The following is a 16,199-nucleotide window of genomic DNA, read 5'->3' as shown; positions in this document are numbered from 1 at the left end:
AACAACAGATCAGCTAATCATTGGCAAGAACTCTAGAGAGTGAAATTCAGGATCTTAAGTTCCAGGGTGAGTAGGACTTGTCTGGAACCTTCTGCTGCAACAGGGAGGTGAGAATTCCATGGCAGGTCCTCTGCACAAATGGGCTTCAACTCTGAAGAACAGGAGCTACAGCTCTTCTTCCTAAATACAACTTTCAGAGGCATCTGATTGCCCTGAGTTATTTACATTATGATGACAGGAAACTTAAACCAGTAATAGAGATATCCATATCAATCTCCATCGAGATAGTCGTTTTCCACCTGGGTAGAAAAGGCCATGGATTATAAATGTAACCATTCCACAGCATTAGAACACTGGGAGCACTTTGTGGGGAAAATAGAGAAAGTCACCTTTGTAAATCTTGCCTTGATGCTGATGCGGAACAGTCATCACAAAGTGTGAAGACTACTAAGTTAGAAGAAACAAGTAGACAAGACCTTGCTGAAGGACTCAGGGAATGCTTCTACACTCTAGAAGTAGCCCAAAGACAGCATTAACAAGGTGGTAATTTGTAAAGCAATTATGAATATCAGTTTACATGATAAGGAATCCAGATAAATGTATCTGTCTACCTACCTATGTATTAAGTAATCAAAACTGGTTCATGAATTTGCTAGGAATATGTTGAGAAAATTTTCCAGCCAGGCTTTTAAAGGCACAATTTTTACCCCTTTCATTAATTATAAACATGCTGTTGTCAACTCTGAAAAAAATGAGCCTTCCATAAGAACCTACCCATTAACACTATAATCATTCACCAATTAGAACAAGAAATTGCACTCAAATATTAAATCTACCGAGTACTTTCATTGAAACCATAAGAAGAGAATATTCTTACCAGTTGCCTTTTGGATTTATAAATTGCTGCACTGAATAGCCGAACTGTTCATTTGAAGGACCAGAAAATATTTTTGCTTCTGGGAGACCAACATTGTATGCCAAACAATTTAAAATGCCTATTGAGAAAAAAATGAAAGCATAGTACATATTTACACCTTGTGAATATAAGTATATAATATAAGTTTCAAAAGGCCACTTTTCTAAAAAGCTTGTTTGACCTCATAATTATTCTTAACAGTGTTTCCACAAGTAGCAGCAACTTCTGCTTTCAAAATTCAGTCATGCACTGCTTTGGTCAAAGACGGACCACATATATCATGGTGGTCCCATGACAGCATATACCTAGAGACATTGTAATCACCTTAGTTTGTGTACATGCACTCTATGATACTTGCACAATGACAAAATCAGCTAACAGCTCATTTTGCTAAGCGATGTGTGTGACTACTTGTTTGAGGTCTCACACCAGGCTAAGTGTTTGATATGCATGATTTACAAGCTTATTCATTCTCCAAGAAACCCCAGGAAGTGATTACGGATATCACCTTTGTTTTGCAGAGATTTCTGAGACTCTAGGAGGTGACTCAATATCATAGTTGGAGAGTGGTAAGGTTAAAGGCAGGATTTGAACACAAGACTGATTCAAGGGCCTGACCTTTTATTATTTTTTTTAAGATTTATTTATTTGAGGGGTAGAGTTACAGAGAGGGAGGGAGAGACAGAGACAAAGGTCTTCCATCCCTAGTTCACTCCCACAGATGGCCACAACAGCTGGAGCTGGGCAGATCTAAAGCTAGGAGACAGGAGCTTCTTCTAGGTCCCCTGCACAGGTGCAGGAGCCCAGGCACTTGGGCCATCTTCTACTTCTTTTCCAGGTCATACCGGACAGCTGGATCAGAAGAGCAGCAGCTGGGACACAAACTGGTGCAGGCTTAGCCCACTACACCATAGTGGTGGCCCCGACCCTGACCTTTTAAACCACTATATTAGCTCTCAGTGTTAAGGAATTTGAGTTCTATTTGTACTTCCTAACAAGCACCGCCTCAGTGCAGGGCCTGTAGGGTATCCTCCACGTCTTCTGAATCCCCTTCAAGATCCTGATGCAGACTCTACGTGAAATGTCTGTTGAAGAGCACTACTGCTGACTACATCAAAAGGGATGCAAAAATCACAGCTCCTTTAAAATTCTATCATTTGACTTCTGAAGGGGTCACTTTTGAGGATGAAAATGTAGCAAAAATGTTCCATATCTGTTTCATTCCAGGAGAAACTATCAAAAGTGGCTGAGCTTTTGAAGGCCTCTTTCTAAATGAAGAATAAATGATAATCATCTAAAACAGAAAAGGACCAAGGAGGCTTTGACAGACGTTTCTGAAAATTCTTGTTTCTTATGGAAAGGGAAATACCACTAATTCCATTTCTCCACTGACACTGGTAGCATTCACGCTGGTAGGCCTTTTTGCTATAGACAGATGGTTGTGTAGATTAATATTCTCTATGCAGAAGTGAACGTGTTTTATGCTACTTAAGATCCATATTTATCTCTGTAGACACTGAAAAATGGACTTTTAAGGTCAACACAGAAGCTCTGTTACTATGTGTTTTCACCAGCAAATATCCCACGTTCTGGGTAGCATTGAAACTATGCAGTATTTCAAAATCTATTGTTTCAGGCACTGAAATGCTGGAAGAAAATGACTTGCTCTTGCACTGTGCCTTCAAACTTCTGGGGGCAGACCGTGCAGAATGCTCCAAAGGAATAATGAATCAGTGATGAAATTTTGGGACTTAGAGTAGTTAATGTGTCTGTCTAAGAGCCAAAGTCATCCTACTGGGGATTTATTCACTCTAGAAAGCTCTTCATTTCTCAGAAATATGTACTGCCAGAAAGAAATAAAAACATTAATTTTAAAATGCTCTGTAGCAAAAATCTACACAACTCAACATTTGTAAATTTTCTCCTATTTTTCATATGCACGACTGCTTTTTATTTTTGAGAAAATAAAGTGCAAAAGAAAATGACATGGCCAACCAAGCAGAAAATCAGAATCGGCATCCCAAATACTGGTGTTTCCAATCAACAGTTTATTTTCACCCTACTGTAAAGAACCCAATAAAAGCTATTTGAGTATGCTATCAATTAGCCAGCATACAGTAAAATGTTGGGGAGATGATGCCAAATTGTTCCCACTTTTAAAACATCTAATGCTGGAAGCAACATGTATGACTATATGGACACTGATTTCATTTTTCAGTTAGACCTCAGCAAATGGTAAAATGAACTCCCTCATGATTTTGTGCCATTATATCACCTAGAGTCAAATTTTTATTTATATATGATATATATGTATATATATTTATAAAATACACAGGCCCTTAATGATGGTCATACATTTTGAGAAATTCATCACCAGCCAATTTCATTGCTGTGAGAACACCAGAGGAAAAACTAAGATATTTATTATGTCACCAGACAATATAAGCTTATGGAATCGCCACTGGATATGTTTTGTCTGTTATTGACAAAACATTATGCAGGGCATGACTATACATATGTGTATTAAATATGCATATGAGTGTATGTCTATCATTATCAGCTTACAAGTCAGGAAAACAAGTTCATTTTAATACCTAACAGTCCAATTTTATTATATATGTACATATATACTTACTTATACACACATGTATAGCTACATACTTAGAAGCACATTTATATAACATGATTAAAAATATGGTACACATCATTTCATCTTCCTGATTAAAATAATCCAACATGGGGCAAGCATTGTTGTGCAGTAGGGTTAAGTCACTGATTGGGATGCCTGAATCCCATATTGGAGAGCCTGGTTTGAGTTCTGGCTACCCTGTGCTTCTGATCTAGCTTCCTGCTCACGCACCTGGGAGGCAATAGGTGATGGCTTAAGTACTTGAGTTCCCACTAGCTACATGGTAGATACAGATGGCGTTTTGGGCTTTTGGCTTTATCCTGGCCCATTTGTGAAGTAAATTACTACATGGTAGATTGAAAAATCTCCTAGTGTGTGTTTCAAATATATTTTTTCTTAAAATATACCCCAGTGTGTTACCACTACACTGAGAATGAAATCTTGTTTCTCCAGAATGGTTTCAAAGGTCCTGTGTACCTCTCTGACCTCACTCCCCACCACTCTCCAGCCACATTCCCCTTTGGCTCTTTGAGAACACCCAGCTCATGCTGCTGATGGTCTTTGCAGGTGCCTATCACACTGTCTATGATGTTGTCCACAAAATTAAGCATTGAAGTCTGTTTGAGTATTCATCAAGAAGGAGACCCAGATGGAGTTCCTAGCGCCTGTCTTCAGCCTGATCCAGACCTGGCCATTGTGACCATTTGGGAATAAACCCTCCTCTTTCTCTTTCTGTCCCTCTGCCTTTCAAGTAAATCTTTTCAAAAATACTAATTTACATGGGGCTGGCACAGTGGTGCAGTGGGTTAATGCCCTGGCCTGAAGTGCTGGCATCCCATATGGACACTGGTTCAAGACCTGGCTGCTCCACTTCCAATCCAGCTCTCTGCTATGACCTTGGAAAGCAGTACAAGAAGGCCCAAGTCCTTGGGCCCCTGCACCCATGTGGGAGACCCGGAAGAAGCTCCTGGCTTCGGATCAGCACAGCTGTGGCCATTGCGGCCAATTGGGGAGTGAACCATGGAATGGAAAACCTCTCTCTCTCTGCTTCTCCTCTCTGTAACTGACTTTCAAATAGATAAATCTTTTAAAAATACTAATTTACCTATTTAAAAAAACCCTTTATTTGTTCCTAAGAATTATTGTTTTACAACCATGACTGTTTTTATATTTGATTTACAGATTCTGAAGTCAACGATGACAATTCTTTTCATTACACCCAGTTATCTTGGCCAATTCTCCTACTTTGTCTTTGAAATCTGAATGGATGAGACCATGTTCTCTGCACATCTCTGAGTTTTAGTTTCAAGATCCTCTGACTCCTGGACCCATCCTGACTTCCTCCCTCCCTATCACCCTCTAATCGGCATGCCTTCCTCACATTGATGTTTTCACAGTCCATTTCAGTTCTTTCAAATAATACAGTGATGAAACTGATTACTATTTAATGGGGATGATATTTTACATTTTAAAGAGGAATAGTCTCTGTTTAAAATCATCACTGAGGAGCTGGCATTGTGGCATAGTGGGTAAAACCACCTGTGAGACCGGCATCCCATATGAATGCCGGCTCTACCAGCTGTTCTACTTCTGATCAAGCTCCCTGTTAATGGCCTGGGGAAAGAAGTGGAACATGGCCTAAGTGTGTGTGCACCTGCACGCATTATAGGATACCCAGATGAAGCTCTTTGCTTTGGCTTGGACCAGCCTTGACTGTTTTAGCCATCTGGGGAGTAAACCAGGGGATGGAAGATCTCTGTCTCCCCACCAGCCCCACTCTCTGTAGCTCTTTCAAATAAACAAATCTTTAAAAAATATGCAAACATCCTTGATAAAGTGAGGCAAAGATATGACTTTTAGGGCATCAGTGACTAAGAGGCAGGGCCACTAAAGACAGAGAACTTTGCGGGAAGGAAAACAATGAAAGAGGGAAAGAAAGGATGGGCAGTAGCACAGGGTATGGTTGAAGCTTCAGAAGAACAGGGACACCCAACACTATCATTTAGTTTGTTGGTTTAGCTAAAATCGGTTTTCCTCCAATCATACCAGCCCTTGGCCTTGAATAAATGATTTTGTAGGAAAGTTAATGAGACTCAACCTTACAAGCAATGGAATGAGATAAGTATAGGAAGTGAGTGTGCTGGGAAAGAGTTTTCCAACAGTCTCTTGCTCCTCTGCACATTTTAATGATGTATGCATTTCCTGTGGCTACTGTCACAAATTCCCACAAACCGAATGGCTTAAAACAGAAATGTGTTCTCCAAGTTCTGGATGCCAAAAGTCAGAAATCAAGGGGCCAGCAGGGCTGTGCTCCCTCGGAGGTTGCAGGCAGTAATCTATTCCTTACCACCCCTACCTTCTAGGAACTCTAGTTGGACTTCCTTAACCTGAGCTTACATGACTGATATCCAACTCTGTGGCCACAGTGCCTGTGTCTGTGTGCCAAACCTCCATCGGCATCACTCTCATGAGGATACCTGTTATTGGACTTGAGCCTCATCCAGATAATTCAGGATGTTCTCATCTTGATCCTTAATTCCATTTCATAAGCAAAGATTCTTTTTCCAAATAAGGTCACACTTTGTTTCCAGCAGTTAAGACATGGATATGGCTTTTTGAACATCATCTGGTTTCCCCAACGTCCATATCATACGCAAAATAAATTCATCACCTTTCCCAACTTCTCCAAATGTTTCAATCCACTATAGCATTAACTTTGAGCCCCAAATCTCATCTAAATATTATCCACTCAGACGTCCCAAATCTCATCCTGATTATCAGATATGAGTGAAATTCTTGCTATGGTCTATCCTCGGTGAAATTCTTCCCCACCTGTGGACCCATGAACTTAGGAAACAAGTTATTTACTTCCAAAATACAATGATGGGCAGGTATGTGGTAGACATTTCCAACAGAAATTTGGAGAGATAAAGGAGCCACCAGTTCCAAACAAATTTGACATCTGACAGAGAAAATACCATGAGATTTCAAGGCCCGAGACTAATCCTTTGTGCTGCTCAGGGCTCTGTCCCCCAGGCCCATGAGAGCACCACAGCTCTCTGCACCTGCACTGGCCTTTGCCTTTGTGTCCCCTTCAGTCCAAGGTGGCAGTGCTTTGGCTGAGGAAATATTCCCTTGTAGGTTTCTGATGAATGTCAATGAGAATCCATGTGATCTGGCAAAAACATTTCTTCACAGATGTTTCCTTCCAAATCTAATCTCTATTCTGGCCTCTGCCAAGATGGTTGAAGGAATTCATGAATTGCACATCTAATCTGTTCATCAAAAGAGTGTCCAGCCACATCTTTGGACTTCTCTTCAGAGCGTGATTTCCTAAACACTGAATCTCCCACTGCTAGTAGCTTAGTCAATGTGGGCTTCTACGACAAAGCAGCAGAGACTGAGATGTTTCTAAACAATAGAAATTTATTTCTCACAGGTCTGGGGCCTAGAAGTCTGAGAAAAGGGTATCAGCCCAGTTAGGTTCTTGGGAGAGCCATCTTCCAGGTTGAAGACTTCTCGTTATATATAACAAGATTTCTTGTTACAGCCTTACAAGGCAGAGGAAGAGAAGAAAAGAGAGCCAGAGAGTGCTAATAAGCTTTAAGGTCCTTTTTATAATAGCACTAATCCCATTTATAGGGATTGTACTCATATAACCTAATAACCTCCCAAAGGACACACCTCAAAATACCATCACACTGGGGATTGTATTTCAACGCAAGATTTTCAGTGGGATGTAAACACCCAGCATATATTCTTTTTGCAATCTGATAGTCTGGAAAATTCTCAGCCTGATTGCAAGCCTATCAAATGCTGGTTCTTTTTTGTTTAAGAAACTCCTCCTCTTTCTCCTCCTCCTCTAACTCATCAACCTTTCTTCTTTTTAAAGAACAATGTGGAGCACAAAAAGCCTCTTCTTGACACAAGTTATTTTTTACTTATTTATCTGAACACTGAATCACAGAGGGAGAGACAGAGGGAGAAAGAGAGGAAGAGGGAGAGGTAGGACTGGGAATGGGTAAGGGATTGAGAGGGAGGGGAGGGACAGATTGAGGGAGAGAGAAAGAAATCTTTTATCTACTGGTTCATGCCCCCCTACCCCCAACCCTGCCAAATGCCTGTAACAGTCAAGGCTGGGCCAGGCCAAAGACAAGAGCCAGGAACTCTATCTGGTTCTCCCACATGGGTGGCAGGAAACTAAGTACTTTTGTCATCATTTGTTGCCTCTGAGGTACAGTGGCAGGAAGCTGGATCGGAAGTGGAAGCAAAATTCAATCCCAGGTACTCCAATATGGGATGTGGGCACCCCAAGTGGCACTTAACCTACTATGCCACAATGCCCACCCCAACATTTCTTCTTTAAGTTACCTCTCTCCTATTTTGCTGTATTCAACAAGGAACAATCAAATCAGGCCACACCCTTTAACATTTAGCTCAGAAATTTGCCTATCTAAATATCCAAGTTCTTCTCTAAAAAAGTTATATGCTTTCTACACAGCTCTGGGACGCAGGTCACATTTTCAGCTACTCTAACGGGGATCACATTTTCCTAGGTTTCCGAGATCACACTCCTCATTTCCTTCTAAGCCTCACCAGAAACAGCTTGAACATTCCTGTTCCTATGACAAGTCTCTTCAATGCAATCCACAAAGACCCTCTTTTCAAGTAAGGTAATATTTCTAGGTGTTAATCTAGGATAGACACATATTGATGTGGTGGGGGTAGCATTTATCCCAACACAATGCGTAAGCTGCTCATGTTAGATTCTGACTGCTCTTTATCTGGGCAACTTCTCAGTGTTGTTTTCATAATGGGCAACATCAAAGGATGAGGTAATAGCTTCCCCTAGGACAAAGCGCAGGCTTGCTGGCTGCTTGCTATAAAACAACAGGCTAACGAAGCTCAGTGTTCCTTTCCTATAATGAAATTCATTTTGTGTTCCCCCCTCTGTCTGGGCACCTTCGTGTAACTACTGTGAGACTACAGTGGGGCAAGGGGTTCCAGAGTGAGGATGCTCATGCTGTTTGCTGTGAGTAATAAAGTCTTTTTCTCCAATTCGTGAACCTCATGCCAACACCTGCACCCTTGACACAATAACAGGCCAATGTATGAGCTTGCATGCACGGTCTCAGTCAAATCCAACAGCAGACTTGACAGAGCAGAGAACAAAAACTCTGCAGCCAGGAAGTTGGAGGCCAAATGAATGAAAATGTGCACATCCTGAAAGTTCAGGGAAATCCTGGGAGAGCACTGCATTTTCTTAGAGGGATAGAGCAAGTGTCTGAATGAATCCTATCTCAGTTTTAAAAGGTAGAGAGTCAGAGTTTAGCAGCCATTTTATAAACAGCATATGCATATATCATTTACTTGGCAATTACTCTGTATTCATATTAAAAGCAACACTTCCATGGCCAGAAATAAACTCAATATATCATTTTACCTAATGGGATGATAATGACTGGACAGTCTCCTTCAAAATTACATTGAAGCCCTAAGCCACAGTGGGACTGTATTTAGAAACAGGGTCCATATGGGGCCGGCGCTGTGGCACAGCAGGTTAACACCCTGGCTTGAAGTGCCAGCATCCCATATGGGCAGTGGTTAGAGACCCAGCTACTCCACTTCCAATCCAGCTCTCTGCATTGCTTGGAAAAGCAATGGAAGATGGCCCAAGTCCTTGGGCCCCTGCACTTGTGTGGGAGACACAGAAGCAGCTCCTGGCTCCGGGCTTCGGATCGGCGCAGCTCCAGCTATTGCGGCCATCTTGGGGGTGAACCAGCGGATGGAAGATCTTTCTCTCTGCCTCTCCTCTCTTTGTGTAACTCTGAAATTCAAATAAATCTTAAAGAAAAAAAAAGAAATAGGGTCCATATACAATAAGTAAGGTTGACTGAGGTCTTCAAGTAGAGCCCTAATGCACTATGGTGGTGTCCTTAGAAGAAGCAGCATCACCAGAGATACTGCTCTCAGCCCATACACAAGAGAGGCCATGTACAGACACAGGGAGAAGGCAGATGTCCAAAACCAGGAAGAAGAGTGCCCCCGTAGAAACCAACCCTGAAAGCACTCAGATCTTGGACTTCTAACCACCACAACTGTCAAACAGTAAATCTGTGTTTGCAAAGCCATTCAGTCTGTGGAATTCTGTTATGGCACCCCAAGCAGACCAACAGAAGAAAATCAGGTTATAACAGAAAATTTCCATCTTCTATTCTAGGTTGCAAAGATAATGCTGTCGATACATATCTGCACAAATACAAGGAAAGATACACACTAATTCTAGCTGTATCCGTTAAGGCTCATATTTTGTGTTAAAAACTCCAAAGTGTGTGTGTGTGTCACTGTAACTGCATCAAGTCCAAGTCCTGCAGTGCTGTGGCACGTGGCTAGGTCATTTCAAGACCCTTTACATTGCAAAAGTTCGATCTTGCAGGCAATGAACATCCCTAAAAGCTCACTGTAATTGTTTCTTACATCCATGTACAATGGCTTCGTGCCTTCTAACAACTCAATGGATTCTCGTTTGTATTTTTATAAGGTTGCTGGGGGGCACACTACCATCTGGCAGTGGCTCAAAGGGAGACAGTGAAACACAGGAGTGAGAATGTTGGCCCAAGAGTTACTGGAAGAGAAGCTAGAAATACCATCTCTTGAACTCACTTTCTGTTTTCAGTTTTCCCTAAATTTTATGTGAAAGGAAAAATGCTTCCCTTCTCTACCTCTTAATGGCATTTTTGTGAAGTTAGCAAGTGAGTTAGTCCCAACTGCTTAAGTAACAAAATATATCTCACATATGGGAAAAAACAGACAAGGCTGAAATTAGTATTTCTTTTAAAAGTTCATATGGTACAAAAAAATTGGGCATCCATGCAGATTTTCCATAACACTTATTTTTAAAGAACTTTTTCAAGACTCCTCGTATTCATGGGTTTAAAAAATTTTTACACCAAAATAAACTTTTAATTATATTTCCACAAACTTCTTGAAGTACCCAGTATTTATGTTCACAGGCTGCTCTTCTACAAACGTTCAGTTAGAATCTTCTCTGACCCTCTGAACCTGCACACACCCTTCTTCTAACTTCTTTGTTAGCATTTACAACTCTTACTGCAGTAAGTTACCTACAAATGTGACTCAGCTGTTCTCAAGTATAAATTGTACCTCAACAGCTGCATGGTCACCTCTCCCGCTCCTCGGCTCCCTCAGCTGGAGCCCTGGCTCCTCCTGGAGCATATTCTGACCTCAGGCCTTCACATTTGTCCCCTCTGCTTGGAATTCCTTTTTCCCCAGAAAGCTTTGCATTTATTCTCACTGCTTTTGCATTCCTGCTCCTACATTAACCTATCAGAGATGCTTGCTCTCACCATCTGTAGCCTCCAATGAGCCCCAACTCCTGATAGTCACACCTGGGTAATAATACTTTCCCACGGGTGAGGCCAGGACTTGTGACTTTCACAACAGAAGTTAAGATTCAAATCAAAAGTCATGGATGTCACTTCCGCAATTCCATCACATAGGACTGACTTCTGTTTTGCTAGCGGAAACTCTCCCTTACTGGCCCAACTGGCAGGGAACTGAGGGCAGCTTCCGGCTGACAGCCAGCAAGGCTCTGGAGGAGTCCTCTGAAAGAGCAAAGTGGATGCTTCCTCAGTCAAGCATCCAGATGAGACTCCAGCCTTGGTCAACGCCATGATTATATTGAAAGAAACTCAAATAGAGGACCCCAGGGAAACCACATCTGGATTCTGGGCCCAAAGCAACTGTGATAATAAACTCACATTATATTTACCTTTCTAGATAATTTGTGATAATTTGTCATACAGCAATGAACAACTGGTTCCTAACCCTACCCAATAGGGTATCTTCCCCTTTTCTACTCTCTGTCAGGCTTTCTCCGTTCCACTTACTCTGCTTAATTTTTCTTAATACGGTATTGCTACGTTCTGTTAAGTACTTAATTCCTACTGTCTGCCTTATCTATTAAAATCTGTAAAGGGGAGATATGAGTTTGCAGGGACTAAAGTTGCCACAATTTGGTGATAGGGGCTCCTTGAGGGGCAAAAATACAAAATTTTGAAACAAACTCAGGGAGTGAACAGCAGATAGAAGATCTTTGCCTATCTCTCTGTATCTGTTTCTCTTTCAAACAAATGAAGATAAATCTAAGAATTTTAAATTCATATTTATTCAGGATAAAAAAGCATTTCTAGCAAATAATGCATTTTCAAAAACTGACAAATCCAAAAAGCTCGCACACACATTTTACTAATCGCCTGACATTTCTCCAATGACCAGTTTTTTCCCTCTATATCTTTTGATAACCTCTTCACCAGACAATTTTACAAAGCCATATTCTCTAAATAAGAGTTTTCTTTTTCTAGCATGGTACACTGAATTATTAAAATGAATATTTATAGCCAAGTATTCCTTTCATTTTCACATCTCCTATGGAAAGTTATGGAAATATGTAGGACCGCTTTCCAATTTCATACAAGAACTAAACATTTCCAGACACATCAGGTTTCCTTTTAAAGGGTGCTATGGCTTGAATCTGGTTTGTCTTTGCTAAAATCCATGTTGAAATTTAATTGCCAAAGTAACAGTACTGAGCAGTGGTAGGCATTTTAAGAGCTGTTTGATCACAGGGCCCCTACCTTCACTAAGGGATTAGTGCAGTTCCTGCAGGACTGCGTTAATTATGAGATCTGGTTGTTATAAAGCAAGGTTACCCCTTGTGTTTTGTCCCTTCCCCATACCACTGCCTGCCCTTCTGTTGTGTCATGAGGCCCTCACCAGAAGTTGATCAAATGTTGTTGCCACACTCACGTGAAATAGGCAAGGAGATAGTGAGATGGAGCTGAAGACTGCATTGCTCCGCTACCACCCCATTCCATGCCAAACCAACATGGCTACACACTCGGGACACCGATGTCTCCTCAAATTATTTTTATGCATGGTGGCAAGAACTCATGAACAAGTCTAGAGGCTTTCTCCATCCTCCTCTTCCTCTTCCTTCTTCTCTTTCCCCCTCTCTGTACTCTGCAACACTTGGATTTCTAGAACCAGGAGCCCAAATAAACCTCTTTTCTCTATTGCATTAATTTATAAAGAAGAGTCTAAGACTGAAAATTTGTACCAAGGACTGCAATTAATGCTACAAAGATACTTGAAAATATGGAAGCAGATCTGGAACTGGGTAATGGGCAGAGTTTGGAGGATCAGACTACAAAAGGCCTGTAATTCTATGAACAGGTTACTAAGGTTGATTTTGGTGATGCCATAAGAGGAGAAATCAAAAACTTCAGAGATCATTTAAGTGCTCACGACTAGAATGCTGATAGAGATGTAGACAGTAAGGGCCATTCTGATGAAATCTCAGATAGAAATATCTTACTGGAAACTGGAACAGAGCCCATCCTTGTTATACAACAGCAAAGAACTTGATTGTGTTGTTCTTATGCCCTAGGACTTTACGGAAGGCAGAACTCAAAACTCATGAACTAGGATTTCTAGAAGAAATGTCTAAGGCAGCAGAGCATTCAATCTGCTGTGTGGTTACTTTTAATCTCTTACGCTGAACAGAAAGAACAAAGAATGATTTAGAGGCAGAGTTATAATTAAAGAGGAAGCAGATTATAAAAACTTGGAAAAGTCACAGCTAGGCCATGTAAGAATGAAAAGTGTGTTTGGAAGAACAAAACAAGGGTTTGGCTGAGCCGCTGGGTAATAAAGAGATTAGCACAGGTAGAAGGGATCAGACTAATTATCAAGACAGTGGGGGAAAGGTCTGAGGGTACAGCAGAGATCTTCAAGGTTTCAGTCCCATCACAGGCCCAGAGCTCTAGGAGGGCAGAATGGTTTCACAGGGCTGGCCTGGGGCACCTTCCATGGAATTCCTGCTCCAGACTGCTTCTAGAACCTATTCCATCCTTTCTGGTGCAATGCTTATGGACTGCTTTATCTATGACTCAAGTGACCCCAAGTCACCTTGGAACATTCTGAAGGGTGAAAGCAGTAAGGCTCGACAGTGTTCATATGATGCTAATTCTGCAGGTGTGCAATATGCAAAAGCTATGAAGACATAGTGACCCCCCCAGAGATTTTAAAAGATGTACTGAGCTACCTGGAAGCCCATACAGAGAACTGCCAAATGGGTCAAGCTGCCAGAGACAGTTCCCACCACGGTGATGGCTACTGAAGCCTTGGGAGTGGGATGGCTGCTGAGACCTGAGTGGTAGCAACACCAGCAGCACACAATGTCTGCCTGGGAAAGCCACAGGCAACAGGATGCCACTCAGTCCAAGAGAGCAGCCATAAGGGATGAACCCAGCCAAGTCAGGAAGGTGGGCTTCTCTAAGACCTCCGGGACGCATCCCCCACCCCAGTATCTTCAGGAGGCTGCACGTGGAGTAAAAGCTTACTTTGAGACACAAAGTCAGCCCTGGTGTTTCAGAATTTATTAGAAATTGTTACCCTGTTCTTCTGCCCATCTCCATGTTTTGGAATGAGAATGTTTCCCCTATCTTTGTCCCACTACTATGTATTAGAAATAGATAACTTGGTCCGATTTCGTAGTCTCTGATTAATCTTGGAACTTTTGAGTTGATGCTGGAACAAGTTGAGACTTCTGGGACTATTTGAATGGAATGATTGTATGTTGTATGTGAGTAGACTAAGTTTTTGGTTCAAATGTAGTTTGTCTTCACCAAAACTCACGTTGAAATTTAATTGTCAATATAATGGCATTGAGAGGTGCAGAGCCTTTAAAAGGTGTTTGGTTCATGGGAATTCCATCATGAAGGGGTTAATGTGGTTCAGGTAAGTCACTTTGTTCTCATGAGAGCAGGTTACTGTAAAGCAAAGTTACACCCTCCTCCACCCCATGTTTTCCCTTCCAAACATGCCCACCTGCTCTCTGCTTTCTGCCATGAGGTCCTCACCAGAAACCTAGCAGAGGCTGGTGTCACACTCTTGGACTTCCAGATCTGTACAAAGTAAGCCTCTTTTCTTAATAAATTACCCAGTCTGTTATTCTTTTAAAGAAAACACACTAAGACACAAGGATCAGTGTATAAACTCTGAATTGATGAAAATTTTGAATTGGTTTGTTAATATCCTTGTTATTGAAATTTTCTGTTAGCATAGAAAATGATATTAACATTTTTGTATTTAATAAAAATATCAGGCCATATGAACACACAGAAAATACCCACATAGAATCCCTAAAACTTCTGCTTCTCTTGTTTTATGGTAAATCTACTCTTGTCCCTAAGAGTAGAGACTTTGTCTACTGTATTAACTGCCATGCTCCCTAGTCTCAGAAGAGTGCTTATCACAGGGTTGTGGCTCAATAATCGTTGAATAAACAGACTATTTTACCTTTCCAACAAACAATAAGTTATGCATATGTGAAATCAGTTAAGGCCAGTTTAATAAATATATACTGAGCTCTGGAGTGGTTCAAATAAAGATACTTGAATTGATGTTACTGAGCAGATACATATAGGATTAAAAGATTAATATATGTCTACATATATGTGCATACACATACACACATTTTCCATTTAGAATTTTAGAGGCTATTGAACTTCATATCTAACTATAACAGAACCCTAAAATATTTATTTAAATGTAATGGGATGATACAAGTATGCCACTGCTAGAAGTATATTTTTGAATGTTTATTATTTTATTTGTTTGAAAGGCAGAGAGACACAGAGACAGATCTTCCACCTACTATCTAATGGTTCACTCCCCAAATGCTGCAACAGCCAAGGCTGGGTAGCCAGAAGTCAAGAGCTGGGAACTCCATCCTGATCTCCAAAGTTGGGGTCAGGCACCCAAATACTCAAGCCATGACCTGCTGCCTCCCAAGAGTGTGTATTACCATGAAGCTAGAGTTGGGAGTGGAGATGGGACTCCAACACAGGCACTCTGATACTGGATGCACGTGTCCCAATCAGTGTCTTAAATGCTACACCAAATATCAACACAGTATAGCATTTTTTAAACTCAAAAATCCACTTGTTTAGCAAAGTCAACAACATATCATAGTGCCTAAGAGCTTGGCCTCTGAAGTTTGAAAAGCTCTCTGATCTTGGGAAGGTTCCTTACCTTATATAAGCCATTGCTTTTTCTCTGTAAGGTAAATATGACTCAGTATGAAAAGAAAGTGAAAAAATTTAATCTAGTATCTAACAAATGACAGGCACTAACAAATGACAATGTGTTTTCATTTTTTTTATTAATATAATTATACACTACTGAAGATACCACAGGTCTTGTGAAATTTACTAAGGGATCTCACTTGTACCACAATTATGAAAAACCATATCCTGAATATATCTATTTAGGTTACTGAAAACTGCTGTATAATGGGTAAGATGACACACTGTGCATTTTGCTGAGGCACATGAAAAAACACACCAAGAAAACACTATCAGCCCATGGTCGCTCCTATAACTCACACTAACAGGAAGTGGGGTTATTCATACCCGGTCTCTAGAGCTAAGCAAACAGACTTCAAACTCCAGTTTAACTAATCATAACCCAGGATATATGTGGCAACAGGAAATGGTCATAGGTCATACTCTTTTGAACACATATATAACCACAGGAAATCTCATTTTCAATAGCATTGTCTTCATGCTG

At 41.0% G+C, this 16,199-nt stretch overlaps 1 protein-coding gene across 1 annotated transcript in view; it reads right to left on the bottom strand.

Moving 5' to 3' along the window:
* ITGA2 (integrin subunit alpha 2) overlaps window positions 1–16,199 on the bottom strand; it is a 110,034-nt gene that overhangs the window by 74,404 nt on the left and 19,431 nt on the right. Inside the window, exon 2 of the mRNA XM_008262194.4 lies at window positions 878–995. Within this exon, the coding sequence (XP_008260416.3) occupies window positions 878–995 (118 nt within the window). The remainder of the gene's footprint in view (window positions 1–877; window positions 996–16,199) is intronic.

The sequence above is a fragment of the Oryctolagus cuniculus genome, chromosome 14 (genome assembly GCF_964237555.1).
Source record: "Oryctolagus cuniculus chromosome 14, mOryCun1.1, whole genome shotgun sequence".
In the NCBI taxonomy this organism is placed as follows: Eukaryota; Metazoa; Chordata; class Mammalia; order Lagomorpha; family Leporidae; genus Oryctolagus; species Oryctolagus cuniculus.
This window is presented reverse-complemented; position numbering and strand designations above follow the sequence as displayed.